This window comes from Chiloscyllium punctatum, chromosome 39 (assembly GCF_047496795.1).
Source record: "Chiloscyllium punctatum isolate Juve2018m chromosome 39, sChiPun1.3, whole genome shotgun sequence".
NCBI classification, from domain to species: Eukaryota; Metazoa; Chordata; class Chondrichthyes; order Orectolobiformes; family Hemiscylliidae; genus Chiloscyllium; species Chiloscyllium punctatum.
Genome location: NC_092777.1, coordinates 41,609,951 through 41,637,057, shown reverse-complemented (window position 1 = coordinate 41,637,057; position 27,107 = coordinate 41,609,951). Strand labels below are relative to the sequence as shown.

The window sequence follows — 27,107 nt, the reverse complement described above, 5'->3', positions numbered from 1 at the left end:
CCAAGGGTTGTCACCCAGCTGACAACCATTGGCATTCATGACTGGTCACAGTTTCACAAACCAATCAGTCACTTGTTACCAGCTGGTTTCAGCCTGTCTATAAATAGCTTCCCCCAATGCTGGAATAAAACAGCAGCATAAACACCTCACAGAATGTACACAATTTGTAAATTTGCAGCAATTTTAGTCCACAAGCAAAAATACAGAAAATTAAATAATACAGTATGGTCTTTTTCCTTTCATTGTGACATTAAACCCAGGCCCAGCTGTCTTCTCAGAAGTACATAAAATCTCTATAGCATGATTAAGAAGAATGAAAGAGCTGTATCCAGTGATCAATTCAACATTCAGCCCTCAATCAGAATCAAAATCAGATCATCTGGTCATTACCAGATCACTGTTTGACAGTCCTTGCCGAGTGCAAATTGTCTGCCATGTTTAGTCTATTACATCAGTGGCTACACTCAGAAAAAATTAACTGGCTGTAAAGCACTTTGGGATGAGTGTTTTATATGATCTATCTTCTATGGGCTTAAAAAACATTACGTAATACAAGCACTTTTATTCACATATATTAAATTTAAAAATCACTGAATTTGTGACACAGGTCAATATGGTCACAATAAAAGTAAAGCATGTACTAGAGACAGAATGGAAAAGAAAAAAAATCTTACGCTAAATTTGTATTAAACCTTATTCATATCAGACTTGGAGTTCTGGTCACTTTATTATAAAAGAGACAGGGCACTGGAAAGGGTTTCAAGATGATTTACAAGGATGATACCAGAACCAAAAGGCTGTTACCATCATTGAAATAGCCGAGGTCTCTTTTCTTATGGAAGTACAATGCTACGGGATGACGCGTTCTTTAAAATTATGAAACAACCAAGCATTTTATACATATGATTGGTGCAAGAGAGTAGCAAGGGAAAGAGTGGGCCCACTCAAGAATAAAGGAGAATGTTTGGGGCCAGAGGAAATAGGTGAGATCCTTAATGAGTACTTTACATCAGTGTTCACCAGAGACGGACGTGAGGTCAGGGAAAAGTATGTGAATACTCTCAGGCAGGTCAACATAATGAAGAAGAAAGCGTTGGGTGTCTTGAAATACATCAAGGTCAACAAGGCCAGATGGGATCTATCCCAGGATACTGTGGGAGGCAAGAGAGGAAATAGCTGGGGCTGTAACAGATATCTTTGCATCCTCTTTGGTCTCAGGTGAGACGGCTGGAGAATAGCCAATGTTGTTCCTTTCTTAAGGGAAACAGATAAAATCCACATAATTACTGGCCGGTGAGCCTGATGTCAGTGGTGGGGAAGCTGTTGGAGAAGATGCTGAGATACAGGATTTATTCACATTTGGAAGCAAATGGACTTGTTAGTGATAGGCAGCACAGTTTATGCGGGTCATGTCTCACCAACTTAATCGATTGAGTTTTTTTCCCCCAGGAGGTGACAAGAATAATTAATGAGGGGAGAGCAGTGGATGTTATCTACATGGACTTTAGTAAGACCTCTGATAATGTACCTCATAGTAGGTTGGAAGAGAAGGTACAATCTCATGGAATCTGAAGTGAGCTGGCTAGATGGGTACAAAACTAGTTTGGTCATAAAGGATAGGGAGTAGCGGTGGAAGGGTGCTTTTTTGGAATGAAGGTCAGTAACTAGTGTGTTCTGCAGGGATCAGTGCTGGGACCTTTGTTATTTGTAATATCCATATAAATGATCTGGGGGAAAATGTAGGTTGCCTGATTAGTAATTGGCGGAGTTGCCAACAGTGAGGAGGATTGTCGAAAGATACAGCGGGATATAGATAGATTGCAGATTTGGGCAGAGAAATGGCAGATGGAATTAAATCCAGACAAATGTGAGGTGATGCATTTTGGAAGATCAAATCCAGGTGCGAATGATACAATAAATGGCAGAATTCTTAGGAGAATTGACAGAAAGAATGATCTGGGCACATAGGTCCACAGATCCCTGAAAGTGGCAACACAGGTGGATCAGGTTGTCAAGGAGGCATACAGCACACTTAGAGAGTCATAGAGATGCACAGCATGGAAACAGACCCTTCGGTCCAACTCATCCACGCCGACTAGATATCCCAAACCAATCTAGTCCCACCTGCCAGCATCCGGCCCATATCCCTCTAAACCCTTCCTATTCATATACCCATCCAAATGCCTCTTAAATGTTGCAATTGTACCAGCCTGCACCACATCCTCTGGCAGCTCATTCCATACACTACCACCCTCTGCGTGAAAAAGTTGCCCCTTAGGTCTCTTTTATATCTTTCCCCTCTCACACTAAACCTATGCCCTCTAATTCTGGACACCCCAACCCCAGAGAAAAGTATTGTCTATTTATCCTATCCATACCCCTCACATAATTTTGTAAACCTCTAAAAGGTCACCCCTCAGCCTCTGATGCTCCAGGGAAAACAGCCCCAGCCTGTTCAGCCTCTCCCTGCAGCTCAGATCCTCCAACCCTGGCAACATCCTTGTAAATCTTTTCTGGACCTTTTCAAGTTTCACAACATCTTTCCGATAAGAAGGAGACCAGAATTGCACGTAATATTCCAACAGTGGCCTAACCAATGTCCTGTACAGCTGCAACATGACCTCCCAACTTCTGCACTCAATACTCTGACCAATAAAGGAAAGCATACCAAACGCCTTCTTCACTATCATATCTATCTGCGACTCCACTTTCATGAAGCTATGAACCTGCACTCCAAGGTCTCTTTGTTCAGCAACACTCCCTCGGACCTTGCCATTAAGTGTATAAGTCCTGCTAAGATTTGCTTTGCCAAAATGCAGCACCTCGCATTTATCTGAATTAAACTCCATCTGCCACTTCTCAGCCCACTGGCCCATCTGGTCAAGATCCTGTTGTAATCTGAGGTAACCCTCTTCGCTGTCCACTACACCTCCAATTTTGGTGTCATCTGCAAACTTACTCCTCTTTTGCCTCCCTTTCTATCCTTCCTGTAGCATTTGTATCCTGGAACATTCAGTTGCCAGTCCTGCCCATCCCTGAGCCATGTTTCCGTAATTGCTATGATATCCCAGTCCCATGCTCCTAACCATGCCCTGAGTTCAACTGCCTTCCCACTTGCCTTCATTAAGCAATCAAATATAAAAGTTAGCAAGTTATGTTACTGCTATACAAACCTTTGTTTAGGCCATATTGTATGCAGTTCTGATTGCCACACTACCAGAAAAACGTGGATGCTTTGGAGGGGGTACAGAGATTCAGCAGGCTCCTGCCCGGTCTGGTGGATTTTAGTCATGAGGAGAGGTTGGATAAACTGGAATTGTTTTCACTGGAAGGACAGAGGCTGAGAAGAGATCTGATACAGATCTACAAAATTGTGAGGAGCATAGCTAGGGTGACAGTCAGAGGTTTTCTCCCAGGGTGGAAAGGTCAGCCAAGAGAGGGCACAGGTTCAGGGCGAGAGGGGAAAGTTTAAGGAAGTGCAGGGAACATTTTTCACACAGAAGGTGGTGGGTGCCTGGAATGCACTGCCATTGGAGATGGTGGAAGCAGGCACATTAGCAACATTTAAGGTATATCTTGATAGGCACATGAACAGGACGCAAACAGAGATAGAAACTGTACATGGGCAATAAGTAGCAGGTCCAAATAAGGATTAGGAATCAGCACAGGTTTGGTGGGCCTGTTCCTGTGTTGTGTTTTGATAGGCTCTACACAGTGTGCTTTCACTTGTGGGAAAGAATAAAGTTAGAGTCTCTCAACAAGACGGTCACCAAGAAATTAAGTAGGAAGTCAGAATAAGTTACTTATTTAAGAATATGGAGTAAAGTGCAACAGAGAATAGCTCACATGAAAGCTGTGTTTAAGGGGAAGTTGGTTCAGCACATTAGGCAGTAGCAGCAAACAGAGAGGGTAATGCTGAATGCAGAAAAAAAGGGAGGCAATTGGGAGTGTAATAACTGATGTGTCCTACATCTGTAATGTGTATTTAATGTTCTTCATTCTTCTATTTAAATCTCTAATAGCATCTCAACTGCCTATCCCTCTAACCTCCTCCATGTTACTCTGCTCAAGCAGCTTTAATTTTTACAAAAATTGAATAAAAATAAAAATTCAAGTAAATGAATAATTATACACAAAACTTAAGCTTTATTAAATATTTCCAAGGAAAATATTATCACCAAAATTATAAATTTGCCATTCATCAGTTGCTATTCTGACAAAATGTTTCCTCAAATCTTTTACAGAAAATATCATTTAAAAGCTGGTTACAGCAGTGCCTGAAATCAGGAAACCAGTTTTAGGTTTCCTTACGTCAGCTGTTACTTAATGGCTATATTTAAAATACCTCGGATGCCAGTTCCAATAAGATCCCTCTATTTTCCTCAAAGTCCTTGTGCTCAATGTATCCATCTAACCGTAAAGGGCCAGGACACAATGAATAATTTAGTGGGGAGTGGAAAATTTCTATTTTTTTTTGGGTGGGCGTTTGGGAATTCAGTGGCAAGTGATCAATAGTAAAAATGCAAAATAGATGGAAGCAAAATGGTTACTCAATTTTATTTTCTAATTCACTATTAGCGGGTTTTGCATGACTATCATTGGCCAATTTCATCCTCCAAGAATTTGTGAGCATGTTGCTTCTATCGAGAACATTATGCATTTCCACATTGCTAGTTATTATTTAATAGTAAAGAACAAATCACTGCAGGCCATTGAGAGTTATGGCTAGTGATAGGAGTACCTGTGTTACCAATGCAATGAAACTACATGATTGCTTTACTGTTCCCTAACACTGATGCTGCGCTTGAAACTTAACAGGCAACTGGATAAAAATGAGCTAATCAACATGCAGTTAAACAGAAGTTAGTTCCAGCACAGGGAAGTATTGACCCACTTTGATGCCATGTCTAGCAAAGTTATTCACTTGTGAATCAAATATAATTTAATTAAAACAAAAATCAGAATATAGCAAGGAGACATTCTTAAAAGGTAAACTGCTATGTTAATTTCCCTCAACCATACAAATTATTATGGGGATTCATTAATTCACTCAGCTGTCATCTATTAAATACATTAAAGTTTATTTTATTTGAAATGATTGCAAATGCTTTACAGATTACTGTAATGGTAAATGAATTCAGAATAATTTAATGCTGCAAACTTAGTTTTAAAAGACATTTGCATTTCTTTGATGCATATCGAAGCAACCACAAATTTCAAGGGAATCGATTTGATCCTTCAAGTTCACCAATAAAATTTAGCAGATTGTTGAGAAATAATCTTTCCATTATTGTGACCAAGGCAATTTATAAACCTATCTCTGTATTTCACTTTCCACGTGCAAAGGTGAGGAAAAACAACGGCTGGATTCAAACATTCATACTTCCATTCAATACCGTAATTTTGATAAGGTTCCTAAGTAGCTTTTTCTCAGGTCAGTAAATTTGGTACACACAATCGTATGTACTCAGCAAAGTAGAGATTAACACAATTTCTAAAAGCAGTGTGGGTGTCTCACAGTGTAAGCTCCAAAGCCAAAAATAAAAGAATATTAGAATTGACTACTTTTTTAAAAAATGCTTGTGGGTGTACTTTGTTTTACAATTTTTTTTGTGGCGAACATTGTTTATAAAATACATGTATTAAAATCCTTTCCTTGCTGCAAAACATTCAAGATAATCAAGTGAAATCTATGAGGCAGTAGGACCTGGGAGAAATTTACAACTTTTACCAGGATGCGGAGGTGCCGATGTTGGACAGGGGTGGACAAAGTCAAAAACCACACAACCGGGACTATAACCAGGTGTCGTGCAATTTTTAACTTTTACCAGATTTGTGCTATTTGCATCTGTAATTACCTTTTCCCCTTTATCATTCTCATATACTCCTTACTAAATACTGATCGAATGGTGTACCTTCTGTATTCAGAGAAAGAGGACATTTAATGTTGTCATGGAAAGCATATTTTTGTTTGTGATTATGCTACCGTGGATAAATGTCAGCACTACAATATAAGTCATACATTAAAATCAGCATGGGCCACCAAAGTCCCAAAATAAGCCAATTCTTACATGAAAATACTGGGCTGTAATCATAACTAGCAAAATATTGCCAATTGATTGGAATACGTCTGAGTGGAATTCAAAAATAACTAACACTTAATCAAAGAAATGTCACCTTGAGCCCTGTGGATAAATACCTATATTTGAGTGTGTGTGTGTGTGTTCATGTATAAGTGTATGTGTGTGCGTGCGTGCAAAAGTGTGTGCGCGCACATATAATTGGGTGTGCATTTGAAACACCACGGATACCCAATCAATTTGTTGAGAATGATTTCTTCACTGATCCAAATGCTCATGAATTTTGTCTCCATTCTCCAGTATTCCTTCTTCCAATAATTTCCATTTCAATCTCTTTTCATGTTTAGTTTTGAAGAGTAATCCATGACCTACCAATAAAAAACCCAACAAGTTTAGTCTGTATATATGCAATTTAAAGTAAATTATGTCAAACCTATAGATATAACAGATGGACTACTGTATTTTTACAGTGTTTTGTAATCTTTCAAATTGTTACTACATAAATAGCTTTATTTTATTTCTTTGGTATAATAAACTTGTACTTTATTCTTAAAACTAGGTCTGCAGCATTGCATGCTTATGTTTCAGTGAAAGATTACCTTGTTTTAAAAAAACATGATTTTGTCTGGGATCATAACACTTGTCTTCAGTCACCATTCAGGCATGTTCTCCTTCTCCACTTGGAATGTTAAGCTACCCTTTTCACAGATGCTGCCTGAACTGCTGAGCATTTTAAGCACTTCATTTTTATATTTCGTGTAAGAGGGTTCACAATGTTATACCTATGCCATAACTGTTACTGACCTGTGCAATCAGCCAGCTCTTTGAAAGCTTTTTTCTTGCAGCACCCACGACACAAGTTGAAGATGCATTTAGTCCCCTGCAGAATATCAAATTAAAAAGTGTACAAGCACAAAGTCTCAAAAACATGCATTAAAAATACAATGCACTTTCAGTATTTACTGCAATATTGTTTTCATCTAATTAGGAATTATTAACATTAAACAAGAAACCTGCTTTTGACAAATAGAATTACACCAAAAAACTTTTCTAAGCAAACTTCATTATATATTAAAGAGTGTCTCATAAATCCATATCCAAGAGGTTAAGCCGAGATCATTGCCTTTAAATGTATTCAACTTTTGGAATATTCAGAATTTTGACTGTTCTAGTATTAAACTCATCAGAGTGAGTAGTAGTGTGGACTTAAAAAGTTGAGGTTAAATTCCTAATCAGCTCACCCTTCAAATGTATTCAGGGATACATTCAAAAATGTAAAGCTAGAATGGTGCAAACAAAAATAAAAAGTAAAGGATGATAATCTTCACAGCACATAATAAGTGCAGCATTTACAGTAATCTTTGAGGTTCCTGTTGATTCATATACTCTGCATAGGCAGTACATGCTTTCTATTCTGCTTCAGGAGGAACTGTGAAGAATTGGTGTGGACTGTACCTAATTTCTTCTGCCACCTTTGTAGAAATTATAAATATGCATATAGAAGTTGATTTTTGTTCAGTACAAATGTGTTTTTCACATATTCATGCTGGTGAAATATTAGTGTGGGAGTGGTCCATTCTTCCACTTTTCAGTAGCAATGTGATCACGCAGGATAATGCAATACAGGGAAAACACAAGTATAATTCATCGCTGCCTCCTCCACAAATTCACAGTCTCTCAGATGCCCATCTTCAGCAATTTGATTTGCTGCACATGATATCAAGAAATAGCTTAAGGCACTGGCTACTGCATTCCAGCAATTGTACTGAACCCTTGTGCTTCAGAACTTGCCACAGCTTTAGTTAAGCTGTTCTAATACAGTTTGCAACACTGGCATTTATCTGACAATTTGTATGCAAACGCAGGACAGATCCAACCCAGCCAAATATTACTCCATCATTAGTAAAGATGGAGTGGTCATCAACAGTGCCATCAAGCTGTACTTTTCTTTCGGCAATAACATATTCACCGACACTCAGTTCTGGGTTCTGTCAAGGCCACTCAGCTCCTCATCTTGTTACAGCTTGGCTCAAACCTGGATAAAATAATTGAGCTCCAGAAAGGAAGTGAGTGTGAATACATCAAGAAGCCCTAGCAAGACCAAGGCCAATGGAAATACGGGTCAATACTCTCCATAGTTTAGAGATATTTCGAGTACAAAAGGGGATAAAAATGTGGTTGTTGGAGGTCCATCATCTCATCTCAAATACATGACTGCAAATGTTCATCAGGGTAGTGTTCTAGGTCCAACCATCTTCAGCTGCTTCATCAATGACCTTTCATTCATGATCCCCTGAAGTACGATATGCAATGCTGATCACATAATGGTCAATACTATTGGTGACTCCCAGGATACCAAAGCTGTTCATATCCAAATACAGCAAGATCTGCATGGGCTAACAAGGGGCAAGGAACATTTATACCACACAAGTGACAGGCAAAGGCCTCTCCAATAAGTAAGTCTAACCATGGTCTCTTGTCATTCAATGGTACCATCTCCAAAGCAATCTCGAGCACAAGGACCATTCCACCTTCCAGGAACACTTGCTACATGTGTGGTCAGATTGGGCTTAGCAGCCAGGCAAAGACCCACAGAACCCATGTAAATAAATGCAAAGAATGGGGTAAAGAACTGAATTTAGGCTGAGATAAGAAAGCTTCAACTATAGGTGAAGCTCCAACAGGTGGAAAGGCAGATTGTGAGGGTATGGTTCAAACAGTTTACAGAGAGCTATGGATAGGTTAAGTGAGTGGACAACAATTTGGTACATTGAGTACAATATGGGAAAATGTGAAGTTGTTCATTTTGGAAGGGAGAACAAAACTGTTGTTTAAATGGAGAAAAATTTGCTTAAAGCTGCAATACAAAGGAACTTGGGGGGGGGGGGAATCTATGCACGAAACACAGAAAGCTAGTACACAGATGCAGCAGGTAATCAGGAAGGCTAATGGAATGTTAGCCTTTATTTCAGGGACATTGCAATATAAGAGTAGGAAGTCTTATTGCAACTGTATAAGGCACTGATGAGACCACATCTGGAGTACTGAGAGCAGTTTTGGCCCCCTTATTTCAAGCAAGTTATCATTTCATTGGAGGCAGTTCAGAGACGATTCACTTGGATGAGGGTCGACATGCAGGGATTGTCTTATGAACAGATGGGCCAATGGACTGAGAAGTAGCAGCTGGAGTTTAATTCAGATAAATGCGAGATGCTGCATTTTGGGAAAGCAAATCTTAGCAGGACTTATACACTTAATGGTAAGGTCCTAGGGAGTGTGGCTGAACAAAAAGACCTTAGAGTGTAGGCTCATAGCTCCTTGGAAGTAGAGACGCAGGTAAATAGGATAGTGAAGGCGGCATTTGGTATGCTTTCCTTTATTGGTCAGAGTATTGAATACAGGAGTTGGGATGTCATGTTGCGGCTGTACAGAACATTGGTTAGACCACTGTTGGAATATTGTGCACAATTCTGGTCTCCTTCCTATCGGAAATATGTTGTGAAACTTGAAAGGATTCAGAAAAGATTTGCAAGGATATTGCCAGGAGTGGAGGATTTGAGCTATAGGGAGAGGCTGAACAGGCTGGGGCTGTTTTCCCTGAAGCATTGGAGGCTGGGGGGTAACCTTATTGAGGTTTATAAAATTATGAGGGGCATGAATAGGGTAAATAGGCAAAGTATTTTCCCTGGGGTTGGGGAGTCCAGAACTAGAGGGGATAGGTTTAGGGTGAGAGGGGAAAGATATAAAAGAGACCTACGGGGCAACCTTTTCACGCAGAGGGTGGCACGTGTATGGAATGAGCTGCCGGAGGAAGTGGTGGAGGCTGGTACAATTGCAACATTTAAGAGGCATTTGGAAGGGATAATGAATAGGAAGGGTTTGGAGGGATATGGGCCGGGTGCTGGCAGGTGGGACTAGATTGGGTTGGGATAGCTGGACGGCATGGACGAGTTGGACCGAAGGGTCTGTTTCCACGCTGTACATCTCTATGACTCTATTAGGTTGTCACCCTATTCACTTCAGAAGAATGAGAGGTGAGCTCTTTAAGACATAACCAGCTTGACATGGTAAATGTTGAGGTAAAAACAATGACTGCAGATGCTGGAAACCAGATTCTGGATTAGTGGTGCTGGAAGAGCACAGCAGTTCAGGCAGCATCCGAGGAGCAGTAAAATCAACGTTTCGGGCAAAAGCCCTTCATCAGGAATAAAGGCAGTGAGCCTGAAGCGTGGAGAGATAAGCTAGAGGAGGGTGGGGGTGGGGAGAAAGCATAGAGTACAATGGGTGAGTGGGGGAGGGGATGAAGGTGATAGGTCAGGGAGGAGAGGGTGGAGTGGATAGGTGGAATAGGCAGGTAGGACAGGTCTGGACAAGTCATGGGGACAGTGCTGAGCTGGAAGTTTGGAACTAGGGTGAGGTGGGGGAAGGGGAAATAAGGAAACTGTTGAAGTCCACATTGGTGCCCTGGGGTTGAAGTGTTCTGAGGCAGAAGATGAGGCGTTCTTCCTCCAGGCGCCTGGTGGTGAGGGAGCAGCGGTGAAGGAGGCCCAGAACCTCCATGTCCTCGGCAGAGTGGGAGGGGGAGTTGAAATGTTGGGCCACGGGGCGGTGTGGTTGATTGGTGCAGGTGTCCCGGAGATGTTCCCTAAAGCACTCTGCTAGGAGACACCCAGTCTCCCCAATGCAGAGAAGACTGTATCGGGAGCAACGGATACAATAAAAGATATTAGTGGATGTGCAGGTAAAACTTTGATGGATGTGGGAGGCTCCTTTAGGGCCTTGGATAGAGGTGAGGGAGGAGGTATGGGTGCAGGTTTTACAGTTCCTGCGGTGGCAGGGGAAGGTGCCAGGATGGGAAGGTGGGCTGTAGGGGGGGGGGGGGGCGTGGACCTGACCAGGTAGTCACGGAGGGAATGGTCTTTGCGGAAGGCGGAAAGGGGTGGGGAGGGAAATATATCCCTGGTGGTGGGGTCTTTTTGGAGGTGGCGGAAATGTCGACAGATGATTTGGTTTATGCGAAGGTTGATAGGGTGGAAGGTGAGCTCCAGGGGCGTTCTGTCCTTGTTACGGTTGGAGGGGTGGGGTCTGAGGGCGGAGGTGCGGGATGTGGACGAGATGCATTGGAGGGCATTTTTAACCACGTGGGAAGGGACATTGCGGTCTCTAGAGGAGGAGGCCATCTGGTGTGTTCTGTGGTGGAACTGGTCCTTCTGGGAGCAGATAGGGCGGAGGTGGAGGAATTGTGAATATGGGATGGCATTTTTGCAGGAGGTAGGGTGGGAAGAGGTGTAATCCAGGTAGCTGTGGGAGTCGGTGGGTTTGTAAAAAATGTCAGTGTCAAGTTGGTCGCCATTAATGGAGATGGAGAGGTCCAGGAAGGGGAGGGAAGTGTCAGAGATGGTCCAGGTAAATTTAAGCTCAGGGTGGAATGTGTTGGTGAAGTTGATGAATTGCTCAACCTCCTCGCGGGAGCATGAGGTGGCGCCAATGCAGTCATCAATGTAGCGGAGGAAGAGGTGGGGAGTGGTGCTGGTGTAATTACGGAAGATCAACTGCTCTACGTAGCCAACAAAGAGACAGGCATAGCTGGGGCCCATATGTGTGCCCATGGCTACCCTTTTGGTCTGGAGGAGGTGGGAGGATTCAAAGGAGAAATTGTTAAGGGTGAGGACCAGTTTGGCCAAACAAATGAGTGTGTCGGTGGAAGAGTACTGTTGGGGACGTCTGGAGAGGAAAAAACGGAGGGCTTGGAGGCCCTGGTCATGGTGGATGGAGGTGTAGAGGGATTGGATATCTATGGTGAAAATGAGGCAATGTTTCCCCTCACCAGAGGGGAAGACCATAGGGCACAGTCTCAGAATTGACGTGTGCCAATTTAAGACTATGATGAGAAAGAGTTTCTTCTCTCAGAGGTTCAGTGTCTTTTGAACTCTCTGTCAGAGAGTTGTGGGGACAGAGTGTTTGAGTATATTTAAGGCTAAGATAGACAGACTCTTGATCAGTATGGGTATCAAGGGTTGTGAGGAAAGTCAGGGAAGTGGAAGTGAGGAGTGATCCTACGGAATGGCACAGCAGGCTCGAGGGGACAAACAGCCTACTTCTGTTCCTATGTTTTATGGTGCTAACTTAAATGTAACCCTGCCATAACTGACCCAAGAATTTCTATTGTTAACACAGTGTCCAAAATGAGAAACGCTCAAATTTCCAGTGCTAGTTTCACTGAACTGAATGAGAAAAAAATTTATCAAATTATGGTTATAAAACAAAAGGTTCAAATCAGTGATGCAATTTACCACCCAATCCTGTACTAATACTAAGCTGCATCAAAAGTTTTAAATATTTATTTTCTTTGGCATAAGCTTCAGTCTGGTAAAAGTCTCCAATGGGAAACCATTTAAATTTGGTGACTGCCGTTTTTCCTTAGCAAGGCATCAATTCACTCAAACGCACTGAATTTTGGTGCAGCAACACCAAGTGTCTGATATACTTCTGGAGTTTCTACAGCTTCCTGATGCTTGCCCAGCTAGGACTAGCCTATTAGTAGCGGCAGTAAATTGCAGTTACCTAACCATCGCAGAAAGAACCTTACCTCCTGGGCAGCTTCCTTCCAGTGGCTAATTAGCCAGCAACAGTGACTTAGTTTAGCAGAACTAAGTCCACAAACTGCATAATATTAAAGCCCCAAGAGTTCTCTAAAAGTGGACAAGTCGTCAGTCACTTTTGACTGTCTGACAGCTGGGCGACAGACTTCAGTAATCAGCTGCCTTTTACACACCATCTGATGTGCCTTTCCACTGACCCTGTGTTGATCCAATGCTGCGTTAATAATTTTAAATATCAAATCATCCAACATTGATACAGGCTTACTCAGTGTTTGAAATTAGCTTGCCCTTCATATCAGGACAAGTTATTAACCGGCTGGACGAAGTCACAGGAGAACTGACATAGGTTGAAGGGGAGAAGTTTTTTATGTGGAGGATGATCTAAATTTAAAGATTGGATGAACAAACCTAAGGTTAGTAATTAAAATTCTTCTCCTTTTGTTCACCTTTGATGTGTAAACTAATTATATCAACACACTATAATGACAGATATAAAGAACTCTAGGGCTTGTGTGCCCTGAACTGGCACTAAAATTAAGTAAAAATGCTTGTCATCTTAAGCTGTCATACTAAGACAATAAGTCTTTGTTAAAAAAAATACAAATTCATCATGTAACTGCCTTGCAGGTAGAGTTAATAGAGACCTTGTCATTATGTGTTTATAGCACAGACATCATAAGCTGTCCTCACAAGCCGACCATTTGATAACTTCATGAGTTTAATTTTAAGATATTGTTCAGAGTCATTATTGTTCATTTTGCTCTGATCACCTGCCATTTCAACACAACGGGTAATAATATGGATGATGATGATGACACTAAGCAGGAGTAATTTTATAGGGTCTGTACTGCTAGCAGAGAAATACACCTGCTGGCAACACTAATCAGAAATTCAAGTGCACACTGCCCAAGACTTCCAGTCATTAGAAAATTAGGACAGAAAATTACAGCAGTGCATGGCTGAATTATCTCATTGCAATGCCAACTAACGAAGCTTCTTTTCCGCAGCACAGCTTCATAAAATTGCCTCTTAAAGAATCATGTTCATGAGTATGAGGATCCACTGATATAAATGCCATGAGGCAATTTATATTTAACTACACGAAACGTAGGAAGCCAATGGCTTAAAAGCAATATAAGGTAGATGTACACTGTTCTCCAAACCAACCTCCAGAGATACAAATCAGATGAACTGACTTGAACCTTTTTTTGCATTGCATTCATAGAACTAATATTTAAGTTGGTCTCTAACCTTCAATAAATTGGATTTTTTTTTGGCTAAATTTCAAAATACATTGATTAAAACTCTTGGTACTTTAACCTTCCAGATCTAGATTATAACAGCAATTTCACAGAATCAAAACAGGACAGGAGGTAATCATTTGGCCCACTGTGACTGTACTGGCATTCCAAATAAGCTTTTCACAATGTCATTCTCCTGCCTACTCCCTATAACCCTGCACATTATTCCTTTACAAGTAAAAGCGAAATCCTGTTTTGGATGCTTCAACTCAACCTGTTTCCATTACACAGTGCATTTCAGAGCTTAAACCATGCTGTGTGAAAAAAAAGTTTTTTGTTTCCTTCGGAGAAGGTCATGAGAAAGGTGCTCAAAATCACGAACAGTCTGGATTGGGCAGATAATGAGAAGCTGTAGTCATAGGCAGAAACATCACAAACCAAATAACACATTTCACGTAATTGATAAAAGATCAATGGCGGCATGAGGAAAAACCTTTTCACACAGTAAGAAGGAAGAATCTAGAATGTACCTTGAGCATGGTTGAGACATGGTCAATTGAGACTTTCTAAAGGAAATTGCACTTTACTTTAAATCTGTACCCGCTTGCTCTTGACAGTTTCACAATCAGGAAACGTTTTTCCCTAAGATGTCCAAAGCACTCATGATTTTGAAAACTTATCCAATTTCCTCTCAACCTTTTCCTACAAGGAAAACAAGCCTAACTTGGCCGAAGTTCCTCAACACTGGAACCATCTCATAAATTGCTCTGCACTCTCTCCAATGCTTTCACATCCTTGCTAAAGTGAGGTATGCAGAACTGCACATAACACTCCAGCTGAGGCCAAACTAGTGAATTATATAAACGTCCTTTCTCTTATACTCTATACTCCAAAGTGCATCACCTGACACTTTTCAGGTTTAAATTGGTCTGCTCATTTGACCAGCCTGCTTATACTGCCATGTGATCTAAGCTTTTCCTCCTTGCTATTTACTACATCACCAACTTTTGTGTCCCCTGCAAACTTACCGATCTACAAGAGCCTCCTCTCTTGCTGGACTGGACACAATCTAAGAAAACTTGCCTCGGACTATCTTTTAGACAACTATTACCCAGCCTGCATTTGGGTAATTAAGATGTCCTATTATAACTACTGTATGATATTTGCACCTTAGTAAGTTCCTTAAAGTTTTGTTCCTTCACATTGTTTCCACTAGCTGGTGATTTATTGATTATACTGAGCAATTTAATTGCACTCTTTGTTCCTTAGCTCTAGTCAGTTTGATACTGCCCTCTTGGATATCTTCTTTTATTAACACTGCAATATTCTCCTTAACCAAAAATGTGATCCCTTTCACCTTTTCTTATTTCCTAACTATTATGAACACCTCATAACCTGAGAAATTATGGCCAATACTTTAGCAATTTCCACTCTCACTTCCCCCAGTATCGTTGGTCATATCTCATGTAGTCCTGCTATCTTGTCAACTTCACATACAGACAGCCTGTCCAAACTATTTTTTTAATCAATTTTAAATCCTTTTAATTGATAAATTATCATCTGTTTCACCATGGTCCAGTTAGCATCTTCTTCCTTGGCAAAGATAGCTGAATTACCAGATGAATGTATTTCGCAACTATGTCCTTGCCTCCACATGTAAATTTGGTCCCTTTTGGTCCCATTCCTCCTTTTACCACCTTTTTAACTGTTTATTTGCCTGTAGAAGACTTTACAATTCTCTCTCTTATTGGCCGCCAGTCTCTACATAACCCTTCTTTGCTTCTTTTATTTGTTTTTGTATATCCTCTCCGAGTATTCTGTATTCAGTCTGGCTCTCAATTACATTTTGTTCCAGATATCTTCAAAAGCACACTTATTCTTTATGATAATATCGTTTGTCATTTAGGGAGCTGTCATTTGTTTGCCCTACCTTTGTCTTTCAAAGGAATATATCTGAACATACTCTTCTTTGACAGTAGCCCGTTATTCAGTTACTGAATTCCCTGTCACCTTTTAACTCCAAGATCCATTCATATTCCAATGAAGTTCACAAAACCCCTACAGTGTGGAAAGAGGCCATTTGGCCCACTGAATCTGCAACAATCTTTCAATGAGCATCTTACCCAGAAGCAATTCCCCCATCTTTGCCACATGACCCCGCATTTACATGGCTAATCTTGCACATGGCTAAGCTTGCACATCTCTGGACAATCAACCTAACCTGCACATCTTTGGACTGTGGCAGGAAACCAGCACACTAAAAGAAACCCACACAGATGTGGGGAGAACGTGCAAACTCCACACAGTCACCCAAGGCTGCAATTAAACCCGGGTCCCTGGCTCTGTGAGGCAGTACTGCTAACTGCTGAGCCAACTCACTTGCCCTCCTGGCTTTCCACTGGATAATCAACCCTCCTCAGGACTGTTCCTCATCTTTTTCCATAGTTATCCTAAATCTTATGATATCAATTAACCAAGAATACCTAAAGGAGCAGGAAGGTTAGTTTGTGGGAGTCAAGTTTGGAAACTGGAGAAGGTGAACTCAGCATGGAGAGATGGACAAGATTTTATTCAGCAGAAGGAACATAGCAGCAGCATTGAAAACAGACCCGAAAGCAGTACAGTGAGTCAGAAGGACCAAGTGTAACCCATAGGTTAGAAATGTCTATCCCTTCTCTTACGAAAGAATAAAAATACAATCATAAGATACTTTAACTTACTGAATGGGTACTCAAGATTTAGCTTTTTATTTGTGAGTCAAAGGCATTTGCAGACATGAATAGCTGGTTACATAAAAGTTTGTAAATTTTTTTCTAAATAGCCTCTTGCCCATTTTCTCATGTGATATTCTGATACACTTAACTCCTAACTGATTGTACCTCGAGAGCCAGCAGCTTTGTTGCAATACCCCAAAAAACTTCCATTACTCTTGTCTTCACGCACCTGCCACATAGTGACATATTCAAGCAGCAGTAAGCTGCTAGCAGATGGATGTAAAGAAACGTAGCTAATGTTTCCCTCCCTAACTCAAGAACTCTGAGGGCATTTATAGTTCCTCACGCGTCACGTTAATTGTGGTCAGCGGAGTTGCTGCAGACAACAGATGAAATGTGGGGACGTCCACAGTCTGAATTACTCAATTTCCCAAAGAATCAACTCTCAGTCATTCGAGGCAAAATATGAAGTACTGTTACCAAACTAAACAAATTCCTGAACTCATACTAAGGTTAATTGGTAAGAACAGCTTGCCCTACCGGTTAGTAGTTCGTTTCACGAGATTTTAGGCCTAATATTTTTAGAAGTGGCTGCCACTCTGCTCCCAGTGTCACAGCTGCACAGTTGTGGGAGGAGTTCTGAACCCAGCCTCTTTTGAAACATGCATCAAAATTCTTCATAGCACAGATTGTCATCACCAGCTGCTGCATCCTGAAAAGTGTTGGGACATTTTTAGTAGCTTTTTGGTGTATTAGTGAATGAGGGTAGCATGGTGGGTAAGGTAAGTTTGGGAAGATTTGAGGGGTTAGGGTATTGGGAGGGTCAGTTGTATAATTATACAGGAGTTAGATTTGACCTTAAGCTGGCTAATACTTTCTGCGTAACAATCCAGGTAAATAAGAGGGAATTTCCTCAGACTCTAATTTCAAGTTGGAACGATTTATGTAGGGTCACAGGGAGCCGAGGAATCACCCAGCAGAAATTTAAATTAGCCTGGTGATTCTTGCAGAGTCAGTGGCACCAGGATTTTCAGGGAGTCCCTTCTCACCATCCAGAGACTAGATGACCTGGGCCACAAAAATATTCTCGCAGCAACAAGGTAATAAGACACCAAGATTCTGATAGATGGCACAGACATTGCAGTGTTTAAATTAACACTTATGAAAAGCAAAGTTAAATTTAATCTGTTGCCTTTAGACAGTCTACAACAAAGAAGGGGAAGTATTTGCAATTATGATTTGCTGTTACTGTTTCTGAAGTTTACATTCAGCAGATCTAATGCTTCTCACATTCTCAGTTTTTTTTAATTCCAGTTCTGAAACAAACAGATGTTTCTACTAAAGCAATGGGTCACAGCAGCTTACAGAGGAAATAGAAGAAAACCCAACTTACAGTTTTCTCGATACAACATAGAATGAATTTACCATTCGAGGCATATTTTAGGTTTAATGATTCTATCACTCTTCAAGCACCATGTTCTGAAAAGGCATTGATGACCATGGACTTGTGTTAGTTTATGGTTTTGCTGGATTAGTGGCTGCAGTGATCTGCCATTGATTTTCATAGTTGGTTGACCAAGACTTTCTCCCACTCTGAAGTGCCTGACACTGGAATATGTTCGAAAGATTTACAAGGTGATACTCAACCTGTTTGGCCACATCATGAACATACCTTCCCGTCATCAAGTCTTGGGGTGGAACTTAGAACCTGAAATTTCTGACTCCGAACTAGGGACATTACTCACTATGCCTATCTCCTACAGAATTAGTGGCTACTCTGATGAGATTCTAGCCACGAACTTGCACACTACATGAACAAGCACAAATTTACCTTTGGGTTTCCACACTGTTCACATTTCACATATTTAGCTGAAAATAAAAAAAAGTTTAAGTTAATTAAAAAAAAAATTATCACACTCACTTTTAATTTCACAACATGTTTAGAAAAGGATTAAGCAGACCTCAGACACAAGAGTTTGTTAACTCTTCCAATAATCATTATTATACTATGTTGACGATAACTGAACATCGCCATTATATAGTTGATGGAATACTTTTCTTTATAAAATCCCTACGTTGTGGAAACAGGCCATTGGCTCAATAAGTCCACATCGACTCACCAAAGAGCATCCCACCCAGACTCATCTTCCGACCCTATTCCTGTAACTCTGCATTTACCATGGCTAATCCACCTAACCTACATATCCCTGAACACTGGGCAATTTAGCATGACCAATCCACCTAACCTGCACATCTTTGGACTGTGAGAGGAAACCCACAAAGACTGGGGAGAACGTGCAAACATTCTCTTACTTCTCTGGAATTGAACCCAGATCCCTGGCGCTGTGAGGCAGCAGTGCTAACCACCGGGCTTAATTTCTAACCATTCAAACATACCAGCTTCAACTAAGGAAGTCAGAAGTAAATTAATGACAGAATTTGAGATCCAAAGTCTAAAGTTACAAATATGAACATTCACCATTTTGCTTTGCTATTCCACGCTGCAATATCAATTTTTCCTGCAATGCATTTGGGCAGGTTTCTACATCAAAACAGTGATGAAGCTAATGAAGCTTGCAAAAATGGTACAGGTAACTTCAGGAAAAGACTATTAAAAGCAATTATCTTAAAGTTGATATTTGAATTACATTACTTCTGTTAGCTTCACAAAAACAGCATTTTTCAGTCAGTCTTGCTATTGACATGTAAAATAATAAGCGTAACGACTGCCAAACAAGCTTTTAAATGAAAGTCTTCCACATACAGACAAATACTGTAGAAGAAAGGAGGATGCATACCAGATTTGGAAGGTAAAACAAAACATGGCAACTACAGTTCAACAGATATAAATGTGAAATTGGACATTTTAGAAGAACAGAACACAGAACTGAAAGGGTTTAAAACATGGAGTTTTGGAAACAGATGGGCATGGATTGAGAGGAAAAAGTGGTTCGAGACAGGGCTAAAATCCCAAGTCAGAAAACTTACGTTTCACTGAGGTATCAAAACTTTTGTTTGGGTTTCGGGCTTTCTTTTTCTGTTTATTCTTTGAGAGGAATTCAAGATTCCCCTCCTCCTCTTCCAGGGCTCTTTTTCCACATGATTTCCCACGTGTATGCTTTTCTCCATTCACAGAATTAACATCCTTGGGTCTGTTGAAGAACAGGAATAACAATTGTTACAGTGTAAACAATTTCAATGGATTGCTTGCAATGCATTGCACATAAATGTTATCAGGAGCCAAAAGGAAAGAATTTAATAGATGTCACTTTGAAACTCATGTAAATAATAAGCAGGAAATATGAAGACTAAATATAGTAGAAATCATGTGCGAAAATGTACGAAATACACAATCTAATTTAGTATTATTTAATGACTATTAAATGATGATTCACTAATCATATCTTTAATTTATCATATAAATGCTAGCAATCAGAGCTTATGGTTCTCCCCAAGTTGCATAGGAAGTACTCAACCTCTATGTGCTTCTCATATCCTCAAACGTTATAACTGTCAACACAATTACTACCCGTTGGCCACACTTGAATAGAACATTACACCAGCGTATACATGCGCCTGATAAAGATTAAACTATTTCCAATCTTCTTGCAAGAATAACTGGTCGGCATGTTTACTACTGCCAAAACATTGCTAACACAGACCACTTATCAAAAGGCAAATACCTCTCACATTTGACCTCAACACAATGTAGGAGTCTGATACCAGTAACAACATCTCAGCAAGGTGAACCAGACTGCCCTAACATCCTGAGCTGAGTTGTTGATCTGAAACTGGCCAAAATCATACCATACATAATAGTGGTCCCTGATGACAAGGATCTCATGAGACCTTAGTGAGTCACAGCAGCCACTCTCCACCTAGTTGTTGCTATTCAGCAAGTTCTTTGTAGATGCATGAGTGACTTATAGTGTGAGCGGGGTGAACTGTTGACTGTGGAGATGAACAAATGCTGTTGACTGTAAAGTGGAAGGATTTGTGTCTAAAGTTGCCACCACAGGACTAATGCTACCCGTGGCTGGTTGATGAGAATATGGCTGTAGTCAGATAGCAAGATTGAAAAATGACGAGTTTCAAAATGATATCACAGGACCCTGATATCAACATATCATGAGGTTCCTGCATATTTCAGATGGGAGCTCTGACTACAGGATTAATAAATCAGGCCTACTGTGAAAACACTGACAAGAGATGTGAGGAAGATATTTATGCTACATTCACTATTTCCTTATTTTTAGACGCTGCAAAATATACAGCACTGAGGGTAAAAACAAAGTACATTTGATGCTGGAAATCGAAAAAAACAATATATACCGGAAATACTCAGCAGCCATGGCAGCACATTTCAGGTCAATGATCATAACCTGAAACTTTAACTGTTTCTCTTTTCAGTTACCACAGAATGGCCTCTCATACCAAACAAGAAACTGATTACATAAATGTGCCAAAACTGGTTGTTTGATTATTAAATTAAAAATTGCCATCCCTAACATCAACAGGAAGCTTGGCATCCATTGTTTAGATTGTGCATCTACAAAGCAACTTGGAGTGGTCTTCGATATAAATCTAAATACAAAATACTACACATTCAAAGTGAGGTCTCGAGGAAAAACAGCATTTGGGATAATAGTTTTCAAAGGAACCTATTTTTAGGTTCTGCAATTCTCATGTAACAGTACAACCTTTATAACCCTGATAACCTTTATTTGGTTAGCACTGAAACCTTGCCATAGATGTTAATCCTTGTAATCCAAGTGCACCAGCCATGTGTCCAAATAGTGGTTACATCTTCATGCCATCAGTGAGTTAAACAAATTACCTATAGCAGATTGCTAAATACAAGCTAGTGTAATAGAAGGAAGTTCAGATGTTACATCAGTCTGCAGTTAGCTCCTGCTGGCTGGCCAGACAACGAGGGAGATACAATGCTGCGGGTGATAGCAGGCTACAGTACATCTGTGAGGACAACATGCTGTTCTTGAAGTGGCCAAGTGCAGGTTTTTTCAAGGGTCACTAGTTAAACTGTTCAATTCAAAGGCATTTGGGTTTTTCCCACAAATATTTACTTTGTGAAAGGGGCCTACCACATAAAATCATAGGTGCTCCAACAAAAATGCTGCTTTAGAAGTGATAGTGACTAAGAAATTAATGGGGCAATATCTGGATTAGGTATTGAAATTAAGCAATTTTTGATTCAAAATGCAGAGTATTAATATTGAGTCAAGACTGACACCAGACTGGCCTAATTAGGCAGAAACATGTTTATCGTTAACAGGAACAAAGAATAACATCAAGGTATAGGCAATCTAGTTGGGGAAGTGCACAACATTGTCACTGCTGTGATCCAGTTTCAAATCTGACCCTCTCATGCAAATTGTCTTTCATCCTCAGCATTAAGTGTTAAATTGGGAGTTTCCAAAGTGAACCAACAGACAAAATTACCTGTTACCAACAGACAAAATTGTAAGCGGTGAAAATAATATGTCAGTGAAAAGTTTGATGGCTATACCAATACAATGGTGAAAAATTGCAGCATATTTCTAACTCAGCAACCTCCTTTAATTATACTCTTAAACCTTTTATAAGAAATAAATTAATATTATTGACTAATATAAATATGCTGCTTGGAAGGCAGCAGGAAGAGTCAGTTTTAAATTATGTGATACAATTTATGAGTCTTTGCAATGTGGAATAACTCAGAACATTATTGATTCCATTGCATTATCAAACTTTTCAGGTATATTTTATAAGCAACTTTTTAAAAAATTGAAATCCATGATAATCCAGAGAATCTTGAATCTGAATCCATTGAAGAAGACAGCATTTTGTTCAGAAACACTGTATCTTCAATTATAATGGATAGGTGTTCACATCGCCATATTCAACATAATCTGTGAGCAAATGTGAGGTCTTGCACTTTGGAAAAAAGAATACAGGCATGGACTATTTTCTAAACTGTGAGGAAATTCATAAAACTGAAGTACAGAAGAATCTGGGAATGCAGTCCAGGATTCTCTAAAGGTTGACTTGCAGGTTGAGTTCGTGGTTAAGAAGGCAAATGCAACGTTGTCATTTATCTCAAGAGGGTTGCAATGTAAAAGCAGTGATGTGCTACTGAGACTTTATAAAGCTCTGGTTAGGCCCCATTTAGAATACTGTGTCCCAATCTTGGGCCCCACACCTCAGGAAGGGCATACTGGCACTGAAGTGTGTCCAGCGGAGATTCACACGGATGATCCCTGGAATGGTAGGCCTAACATTCGATGAATGACTGAGATTGAGGGAAGTTCGAATAGAAACTTAGAAGATAATGCATGGCTTAGAAAGGGTGGATGCTGGGAAGTTGTTTCTGTCAGGCGGGGATACTAGGACCCATGGGCACAACCTTAGATTTAGAGGGGGGGGGGCGGGGGGGGATCAATTTAAAATGGAAATGAGGAGATATTTCTTTAGCCAGAGTGGTGGGCCTGTGGAATTCATTGCCACGGAGCACAGTGGAGGCCAGGACGTTAAATATCTTCAAGGCAGAGATTGATAAATTCTTCATGTCACAAGGAATTAAGGGATACAGGGAGAGTGTGGGTAAATGGCGTTGAAATGCCCATCATCCATGATTGAATGGTGGAGTGGACTCGATGGGCTGAATGGCCTTACTTCTATGTCTTATAATGAGAAAGCATGCTTGAACTTTTGGACATTCGAATAAGACATAAAAGGAAGATTATTTCAATTAAGTAATCCTGATGACTGAATAAAAAACTTGCCAAAATATAAACTGATGTTTAACGGCAGAATACATTATATCTCCCACCGTAATAGCAATGTTCGGTTGGAAAATTAAATGTCAGTTTATCACTCAGGATATTGCCCATTTTTGTACATTTTGGATTTTTCTTCTGAAGTACTCACCCATAGAGTTAGGGATATTACTGAATCGCCTTATAAGTCAGACTTTTAGTCTTCACTGTTGTTCGCTATGCCTTTGGTTGGCTACCAGAGTTGAGAGAAAAATTTCAGATGAAGGCTGCAGGATAGGCAGTTTGCAGCAGAACGGAATGTCACTGCGATCTGATAGTCCTGATTGGATACTCACACTAGGAATAAAATTTTTAGAATACAGTTGTTTGCCTGTGGCCTTTGGCAACTACTAATTTTCTGAACCAGCATGCACCTACTTCCTCTACGGAGACTTGCCAAATACAAGTTCATATTTGCTGGGAAATTGCTAAATCTATTTAATTATCTGAATCTGGGAATGATCTTTCAAAAGTGAGATCTGAGTTACACATTAAGTATCAGGTATAACCATTGCTGCTGGTATAGGTATCTGCCTTTTTGAAATGTGGGTAAAGAACACCAGATTTCAAATTAAATCAATGTGGAATGAATTACCAAGTTAATTAATTCTATGAGGAATTCTTGAACCAAAATCAAAAGGCCCTAAAAACTGTCAAATTCACAGTCTTTAGCATCTGACATTATGCATTTATCAAATTCATTCTGAGCCACTTTGACTGTGGCATATTCAGAAAGTTCCCACTCTCCACCAGATTTGGTAATTTTAATTGCAGAACCATGTCACCGTGGAAAATTGCCTCCATAACCATCCACCATGCTTTTGACTAATTTGGTGACGGTTTGAGGATTAACAGCATGATTCGACAACAAAACCACACAAACCACCATGCATACTTCCATTCTTGGTAAAACCTTTTTTTTTTCTCTTCCATCATCCATCCAACCATCTATCGAAATAAGTGAACTGCAGGCAGGAGGCAATGGTCTAGTGGTATTATTGCAAGACCACTAGTGCAGAAACTGAGCTGATGTTATGGGGATGAAAAATGCATTGCTGGAAAAGCGCAGCAGGTCAGGCAGCATCCAAGGAGCAGGAGAATCGATGTTTCGGGCATAAGCAGAAGGGCTCATGCCCGAAACATCGATTCTCCTGCTCCTTGGATGCTACCTGACCTGCTGCGCTTTTCCAGCAACACATTTTTCAGCTCTGATCTCCAGCATCTGCAGTCTTGACTTTCTCCTAGTTGATGTTCTGAGACCCAGGTTTGAAGCCTGCCACCGCAGAATTTGACTTCAATAAAAAAAAATCTGGTATTAAGAATCTACTGATGACCATGAAACCATTTTTGATTGTCAGAAAAACCCATCTTAATGCCGTTCAGGGAAGGAAATCTGATATCCTTACTTGGTCTGGTCAACATGTGACTTTAGACCCACACTAATGTAGTTTACTCTCAATTGTCTTCTGAAATGGCCTGGTAAGCAGTTGTATCAATTTCTACAAAGCCTCAAAGAAATCAAACCTGAAAGATTACCTGGCATCAACCAAAGCATTAACAAAGACAACGGGAGAATCAGCCTTGACGACCCAGCAAAGTCCTCCTTACTAATATCTGAGGGCTAGGGCCAAAATTGGGTGAGCTGTTTCACAAACTAGTCAAGCAATAGCCTGACATAATCATACTCATGGAATCATACATTACAGACAACGTCCCAGTCACCACCATCACCACCCCTGGATATGTCTGATCCCACCGGCAGGACAGACACAGCAGAGGTGGGAAAGAGTTGCCCAGGGAGTCTTCAACATTAGCTCTACACCCCATGAAGTCTCATGACTTCAGGTTAAACATGGGCAAAGAAACCTCCTACTGATTACCATGTATCGCCTTCCCTTGGCTGTTGAATCAATACTCCTTCGTGTTGAATAACACTTGAAAGAAGCACCGAGGATGGCAAGGGCATAAAACATACTCTGGGTCCACCACCATGATAGGATCAAGCTAGTCGGGTCCTAAAGGACATAGCTGTTGAACTGGGTCTGCATGTGATGGTGAGGAAACCACCAAGAGAGAAAAATATACTTGACCTCATCCATACCAATCTGTCAGATGCAAATGCATCCGTCCATGACAGTATCAGTAGAAGCAACCACTACACAGTCCTTGTGGAGACGCAGTCCCACCTTAACACTGAGAATAACTTTGTACTGTTTGGCACTATCACCGCGCTAAATGGGATGGATATCAAACAGATCTAACAACTCAAGACTGGGCATTCAAGAGGCGCTGTGGGCCATCGATAGCAGAAGCATTGTACTCCAGCACAATCTGCAACATCATGGCCTGGCATCTCCCCCATTCATCCAGGGGGTCAACCTTGGTTCAATGGAGAGTGCAGGAGGGCATGCCAGGAGCAGCACCAGGCATACCTCAAAATGACGTGCCAACCTAGTGAATGTGCCAAACAAGACTACTTGCATGCCAAACAGCCGAAGCAGCAAATAATAGACAGAGCTAAGCAGTCCCACAAGAAATAGATCAGATCTCAGCTCTAAGTCCTGCCACATCCAGTTGAGAATGGTGAACAATTAAACAACTCACTGAAGGAGGCAGCTCCACAAATACCCCATCCTCAATGATGGAAGAGCCCAGAACATCAGTCCAAAAGAAAAGGCTGAAGCATTCCCAGCAACCTTCAACCAGGAGTAATAAGTAGATGATCCATTTAGCCTCCTCCAGTCATCCTAGTCTTTAACCAATTCGATTCACTCTATGTGATATCAAGAAATGGCTGGAAGCACTAGATATGCAAAGACTATAGATGCTGACAACATTCCAACAATAGTAGCGAAGAATTCTGCTCCAGAACTATCCACTTACTGTTCCAGTACAGTTTCAACATTAGCATGTATCCGACAATGTGGAAAGTCTCCCAGGCATGTCCTGTACATAAAAACAGGACAAATTCAACCGGCCAATTATTGCCCCATCAGTCTACTCTCAATAATCAGTAAAGTGATGGAAGGTGTCATCAACAGTGCTAACAAGCAGCACCTGCTCAGCAATAAACCTGCTTACTGTCAGTTTGGGTTCCCCCAGGGCCACTCAGCTCCTGACTTCGTTACAGCCTTGGTTCGAACATGGACAAAAGTGGCTGAATGCTGCACGTGAGGTGAGAATGACAGCCCTTGACATCTAGGCTGCATTCGATCGAGTGTGGCATCAAGGAGCCTAGCAAAGCTGGAAAAATGGTATCGGGGGCAAACTCTCCACTGGTAGGAGTGATAGGAGTCATACATAGGAAGGTGGCCATGGTTGTTGCAGATCTGTCTTCTCTGCAGGAGTTCCTTAGGGTAGCGTCCCTGGACCAACTATCTTCAGCTGATTCATCAATGAACATCCCCCCCATCAGAAGATCAGAAGTGGGGATGTCCATCGATGATTGCACAATGTTTAGCACCATCTGCAACTCCTTAGAAACTGAAGCAGTGCATGTTCAAATGCAACAAGATCTAGACAATATCTCGGCTTGGGCTGGAAAGTGACAAATAACATTTGTGCCACACAAATGCCAGGTGATGACCATCACCAATAAGAGACATTCTAATCATTGCCCCTTGACATTTAACGGTTTCACCATCACTGAATCCCC

At 40.8% G+C, this 27,107-nt stretch overlaps 1 protein-coding gene across 2 annotated transcripts in view; it reads right to left on the bottom strand.

The window, feature by feature from the left end:
• Window positions 1-4,126: 4,126 nt before the first annotated feature.
• The window catches only part of dus1l (dihydrouridine synthase 1-like (S. cerevisiae)), a 120,996-nt gene continuing 98,015 nt past the window's right edge, over window positions 4,127-27,107 (bottom strand). For both annotated transcript variants that reach the window (XM_072558521.1, XM_072558522.1), the window contains exons 11-14: window positions 19,626-19,789; window positions 18,469-18,506; window positions 6,885-6,960; window positions 4,127-6,448 (exon numbers count right to left, since the gene is read on the bottom strand). In XM_072558521.1, coding sequence (XP_072414622.1) covers window positions 6,339-6,448; window positions 6,885-6,960; window positions 18,469-18,506; window positions 19,626-19,789 — 388 coding nt within the window. In that variant the 3' untranslated portion in view covers window positions 4,127-6,338. The remainder of the gene's footprint in view (window positions 6,449-6,884; window positions 6,961-18,468; window positions 18,507-19,625; window positions 19,790-27,107) is intronic.